The sequence below is a fragment of the Mandrillus leucophaeus genome, unplaced genomic scaffold (assembly GCF_000951045.1).
Source record: "Mandrillus leucophaeus isolate KB7577 unplaced genomic scaffold, Mleu.le_1.0 Scaffold54, whole genome shotgun sequence".
In the NCBI taxonomy this organism is placed as follows: Eukaryota; Metazoa; Chordata; class Mammalia; order Primates; family Cercopithecidae; genus Mandrillus; species Mandrillus leucophaeus.
Window position 1 is genome coordinate 1,677,242 of NW_012105808.1, and position 6,000 is coordinate 1,683,241.

Below are 6,000 nucleotides of genomic sequence, written 5' to 3' on the forward strand. Positions count from 1 at the left end.
ACCAGACTGCTGTTAGCCTACTTTCTGCAAAGAGCCAGAGAGGACGCTGCTTTGGCTTTTGTCGACACTGCGGGCCAGTCTGTTGTGGAAGCCGCAGAGACGGCATGTCAGCGAGCATGGCTGTGTGCCAGTAACACTCGACTTACAATAGCGCAGGGTGCCAGACCCCAGGCTGGTTTGCTGGCCCGTGTTGACACGTGGTGTGATGTGGCCGCTACTACTTTAGGAGTAAAAAGTAAAATGGCCGGGCGCGGTGGCTGACTCCTGTAACCCCAGCACCCTGGGAGGCTGAGGAGGGAGGATCACCTGAGGACAGGAGTTCGAGACCAACCTGGCCAACATGGTGAAACCCCGTCTCTACTGAAAGTACAAAAATTAGCCGGGTGTGGTGGCGGGCTTCTGTAATCCCAGCCACTCGGGAGGCTGAGGCACGAGAATCACTTGATCCTGGGAGGTAGAGGTTGCAGTGAGCTGAGATCGCGCCACGGCACTCCAGCCTGAGCAAAAAGAGTACAACTCCATCTCAAACACAAAACAACAACAAAACGAGTAAAGTGCCGCCATTGAGATAGGAGGCTCTAGGGAGGCTGGGCAGGCTTCACAGTTGGCCACGTGAGGGCCCCGGAGAGGCCGCCGAAGCCTGGGCAGCTCTGCCCTCACAGGGTTGGGTTGTGCCCTTGGGATGAGGTCGGCTTTGCAAGAGGCAGTGACAGTTTCGGGAGGTTTTCAACTGGGTGGCAAACAGCCAACTCCAGAAGCGCCTCACCGCGCCCCTGCACTGAGGCCTCATTGGCAGAAGCAGAGAGGCTGCCCTTTGTCCTTGGGTGGTCATGGAAGTGCACCACTCATCGTGGGCTGGGAAGCGCGGCCGCAGCCTCCAGGGCGGCCATAGCTTGGAGCGTTCAAGCTGAGTTGTCCTCTGAGAACAGGTGGGAGGGAGGCCCCTCAGCCTTGGGCTTGCCTCATGGTGTCTCTGAGATCACGGGGCCAGAGAGCAACTCCCTCAGAGGAAGCCCAGCTCAGCGGGGAGCCCGCACCAGGAGGCTTCTTGGGAGGCAGCATCTCAGCCGGGACCGGCAGGACACAGGCAGCCCAGATGGCGGCATGAGGCACAGGGTCAATCCTGAGCCCTGAGCTTGCCCACAGAGCCTTCTGGTTCCATCCCAGAGGGGCCGTTTTCAGACTCCAGCCCTGCTGCCCACTTCCCCGCCTCTCCTGGAGCCCACAGAGCTCCTGGAGGGTGGTGCTCCCACAGCCTGGCTTTTTCTTTGGCGCAGTGGGGCCCAGCATCCGCCCCTGTGGACTGAGCCCGTCCTGTGTTCCCTGACACCCCCATGTCCTTCCTGACAGGCTTCTCCTATGCTGGCTCGGTGGCCATCAGCGGGGCCTTGGCGGGCAGCCCGGCCTCCCTCACACCTGGAGCCGAGCCGGCCACCTTGGATGAGTCCTCCAGCTCTGGGAGCCTTTTTGCCACCGTGGGGTCCCGCAGCTCCACACCACAGCACCCCCTGCTGCTGGCACAGCCCCGGAACTCGCTCCCGGCCTCTCCCGCCCACCAGCTCTCCTCCAGTCCCCGGCTTGGTGGGGCTGCCCAGGGCCCGCTCCCCGAGGCCAGCAAGGGGGACTTGCCCTCAGACTCCGGTTTCTCAGATCCTGAGAGTGAGGCCAAGAGGAGGATCGTGTTCACCATCGCCGCGGGCGCGGGCAGTGCCAGACAGTCGCCCTCCAGCAAGCACAGCCCCCTGACCGCCAGCGCCCGTGGGGACTGCGTGCCGAGCCACGGGCAGGACAGCCGCAAGCGTGGGCGGCGGAAGCGAGCATCGACGGGGACGCCCAGCTTGAGCGCAGGCGTGTCCCCCAAGCGCCGAGCCCTGCCGTCCGTCGCTGGCCTTTTCACACAACCTTCGGGGTCTCCCCTCAACCTCAACTCCATGGTAAGGATGGGGACCAGCGGGGCTGGGGAGCATGGCCTGTGAAAGAAAGACCAGAGGGAATGGGGGGCTATGACTGAGTCTGGCCGTTGTCCACCATCTGCGGCCTGGCAGCCTGGGAGGAAGCGGCCGACAGCTGCCTGCAAGCTTCTTCATCCTTGGCTGTGGGGCCTTGGTGGGGGTGGCCACATGAGGAGGGGGTTTGGGGGGCTCTGGGATTGCGGGGTTGTGTGTGAGGACCAGGAGGAACCAGGATGGGGGCTGCACTGGCCACTGGGCAGGGCGTCAGTTTCCTCAGGAAACCCTGGGGTGCAGACAGGAGCCTCCTGGGGCCGTGGGGCTCTTGCCTTGGGGTCCCAGGTCTGTGGTGTATGCATCCGCTGTGTCTGTCTGCCCTCAGGTCAGTAACATCAACCAGCCCCTGGAGATTACAGCCATCTCGTCCCCCGAGACCTCCCTGAAGAGCTCCCCTGTGCCCTACCAGGACCACGACCAGCCCCCCGTGCTCAAGAAGGAGCGGCCTCTGAGCCAGACCAATGGGGCACACTACTCCCCGCTCACCTCGGACGAGGAGCCAGGCTCTGAGGATGAGCCCAGCAGCGCCCGGCGAGTCCAGGGGCCTGGAGGGGGGCAGGGCCTGGCAGCAGGGGCAGGAGGTGCCTGCTCACCGTGTGCATGTGTGGGTGGGGAGGACTGGCAGGCTCTGAGGGGGTGCCCTGGACGGGAGGGAGGCATCTGTTTAGTGAGGGGCCTCCCTGCAGGTCCTGGGCCCTTTTCCGGGCAGGGTTGGCCTCCCGGGCCATTCGCGGGGGGGGACACGAGCAGGGCCACCGGTTAGAAGAGGCAGGCCAAGGAGGAGCTGAGTGCAGCAGGAGGGAAGTTTCAGCAGTGACGCGTGTGGGGGTCTCATCCACATGTCTCACCCAGTGTATTGCAGTAGCTTTGTTACATAAAATTCATATATTATATTCTCCATTTAAAGTGTGCAACATTACCACTGCCTAAATCCAGAACCTTCCATCATGTTTTGAGAAAATCTCATCCCCTTGGAACACTCACTCCCCATCCCCTCCCCAGAGCCCTTGGCACCCCCCACCCCCCACCCTACTTTCTGTCTTCGTGAATCTGAGGGCTCTGGGGACCTCCTAGGAGCGCAATCACACAGGATGTGTCCTTTTGTGTCTGGCATCTCTCTCAGCATGACGTCCTCAAGGTGCATCCTCGGCCCCTTTCGTGGCTGGATGGTGCTCTGCCATCCATCCGCCCATTGCGCTGGGCTTGCTTACCCTTGGCGGTTGTGAGCAGCGCTGCTGTGGCCACGGGCGTGCATGTTTGTGTTCGGAAGCGAGTTTCCCGTTTCCTGGTGCCTGGACAGAGGTGCTGGGTGGCCCAGCCCCCTGTGCTCTCCAGCAGCCGCACCATTCCACCCTGCCACCACGGGTGCACGAGGGTCTGAGGTCCCCACATTGTCACCACACTGAATTTCTTGTTTTGATTCTACCCATCCGAATCGTTGTGAAATGATATAACGTTGTAGGGTTTTTTGCTTTTTTTTTTTTTGAGACACGGAGTCTTTTTTTTTTTTTTTTTGAGACGGAGTCTCGCTCCGTCGCCCAGCCTGGAGCACAGTGGCCGGATCTCAGCTCACTGCAAGCTCCGTCTCCCGGGTTCATGCCATTCTCCTGCTTCAGCCTCCCGAGTAGCTGGGACTACAGGTGCCCGCCACCTCGCCCGGCTAGTTTTTTGTATTTTTAGTAGAGGCGGGGTTTCACCGGGTTAGCCTGGATGGTCTCGATCTCCTGACCTCGTGATCCGCCCGTCTCGGCCTCCCAAAGTGCTGGGATTACAGGCTTGAGCCACTGCGCCCGGCGAGACACGGAGTCTTAATCTGTTGCCCAGGCTGGAGTGCGGTGGCGCGATCTTGGCTCACTGCAGCCTTCGCTCTCTGGGTTCAAGTGATTCTCCTGCCTCAGCCTCCTGAGTAGCTGCAGCTACAGGCACACACTACCAGCGTGCCTAGTTCGTTTGTTTGTTTTATAGAGACAGGGTTTTGCCATGTTGCCCAGGCTGGTCTCAAACTCCTGGCCTCAAGCATTCCGCCTCCCTCTGCCTCCCAGCGTGCCGGGATTATAGGCGTGCACCATCACAGCAGCCCTAAGTGTGCTTTTGCTGGTGGTCTAAGTTAGTTCATTTTGCTCCTTTCCCACATGTACGTGCACGTGTCACATAAAAAGCATTCTAGCACTTGGGTGCTCGTTTTGCATTGGGATTGCTCAGCTTAGTGGTTTCCAGGATCTTTGGGAATTCATGTGTTCCTGGTGTGTTTTTGGGACACTGGATCAAAGTGACCCCATGCAGTGTGTGGTTGGGTGTGGCTTCATGTGCTGACCTGCAATGCTGTGGCATTGTTTGCCACCTGTGGCACCAAGGTCTGAGGGGGGCAGGGAGATGGAGGTAGGGAGAGAGCTGTGTCTGGGATTCTCACACTTCTGTGTGCTGGGAAATGGCTTCTCCCATTCAGCTGCCATACCTAATCTCTTGGCCCCTTGTCCCAGCAGAGGCCCTGGAGCCCCTGCCAGGACAGTGCCTTTGTGGTGCAACGGGGGTGGATCCCAGGGCCCCGCCGCCCAGTCGAGGCCTGGCCCAGGGTGGCTGCACGCATCCCATCTGGGCCCGGTGCTTCTTGCTCACCGCCTCCCAAGCTCCCGGGGCTGTTGGCTTTCAGTATGTGTGTCGTTCTTAGCATACAACTGGGTTTCAAGCATTAATGACCTTTTTTTCTTAACAGAATTGAGAGAAAAATTGCAACAATCTCCTTAGAAAGCAAATCTCCCCCGAAAACCTTGGAAAATGGTGAGTAACAAGTGTTTTGGGGCGTGGCCAGGCCTGACCGTGCGGCCGTGGTGCCTGGTCAGTGCTGCTGACCCACTGGCTAGCCTGCTGCATAGTATCCTGCGTGGGTGCCAACACTGGGGCGCTGGGCTTCCAGAAGTGCCTCTGGGAGGCCCAGGGCCTCCGCACATGCGCCGTGCTCTCGCAATAGGTGGCTGACCTGCGGGGATCGCCACCTTGGGTCCCATTTCCTTTGCACCCTGGCCTTCCCCCCGAGTGGTGCCTGCTTTCATCCCCCGCCCTGCTTGCGTCCTCGGTGAAGTCCCTGACCTGCTCTGGGGCAGCCCTACCTTACCTCCCAGAGGCCTGCTGGCGTCAGCATTTTCCCCAGAGCTAAGGCAGAGCTCATCCTGCATGACCTTCTCTGAGATCCGCTTCAGTTGCCTCGGTCCTGTCCTCTGCCCTCCTGTCCCGTCCAGTCCCATCCCCTGCCATGTCATCCTGTGCTGTACCCCTCCTGTCCCATCCCATCTTGTCTGCTCCCATCCCCTTCCCTCCTGTCGTGTCCCTTCCTGTTCTTTTTGGCATCTTGAGTGTCTGTGGCCAGCCCTGCCTGCAGAGTTGCCTGTGCTGTGGCAGCAGCCCTGGTCAGCCTCGTGGGTAGCCCAGGCAGGTGCTCTGGGCTCACGACCTCTGCCTTTCCTCTGTGCCAGGTGGTGGCTTGGCGGGAAGGAAGCCCACGCCCGCGAGCGAGCCGGTCAACAACAGCAAGTGGAAGTCTACTTTCTCGCCCATCTCCGACATCGGCCTGGCCAAGTCTGCAGACAGCCCGCTGCAGGCCAGCTCCACCCTCAGCCAGAACTCCCTGTTCACGTTCCGGCCCGCCCTGGAGGAGCCCCCTGCCGATGCCAAGCTGGCCACCCACCCCAGGAAAGGCTTTCCTGGCTCTCTGTCGGGGGCTGACGGACTCAGCCCGAGCACCAACCCTGCCAACGGCTGCACCTTTGGCGGGGGCCTGGCCGCGGACCTGAGTTTACACAGCTTCAGCGATGGTGCTTCTCTTCCCCACAAGGGCCCCGAGGCGGCCGGCCTGAGCTCCCCGCTGAGCTTCCCCTCGCAGCGTGGCAAGGAGGCCTCGGACGCCAACCCTTTCCTGAGCAAGAGGCAGCTGGATGGCCTGGCTGGGCTGAAGGGCGAGGGCAGCCGCAGCAAGGAGGCAGGGGAGGGCGGCCTGCAG

The 6,000-nt window shown here is 61.0% G+C and overlaps 1 protein-coding gene across 1 annotated transcript in view; it reads left to right on the forward strand.

Annotated features, from left to right (window-relative positions):
• Nucleotides 1–6,000, forward strand: part of DOT1L (DOT1-like histone H3K79 methyltransferase) — a 64,986-nt gene that overhangs the window by 57,348 nt on the left and 1,638 nt on the right. The window contains exons 24-27 of the mRNA XM_011997475.1: nucleotides 1,351–1,934; nucleotides 2,332–2,537; nucleotides 4,720–4,784; nucleotides 5,477–5,992. Of these exons, the coding sequence (XP_011852865.1) occupies nucleotides 1,351–1,934; nucleotides 2,332–2,537; nucleotides 4,720–4,784; nucleotides 5,477–5,992 (1,371 nt within the window). The remainder of the gene's footprint in view (nucleotides 1–1,350; nucleotides 1,935–2,331; nucleotides 2,538–4,719; nucleotides 4,785–5,476; nucleotides 5,993–6,000) is intronic.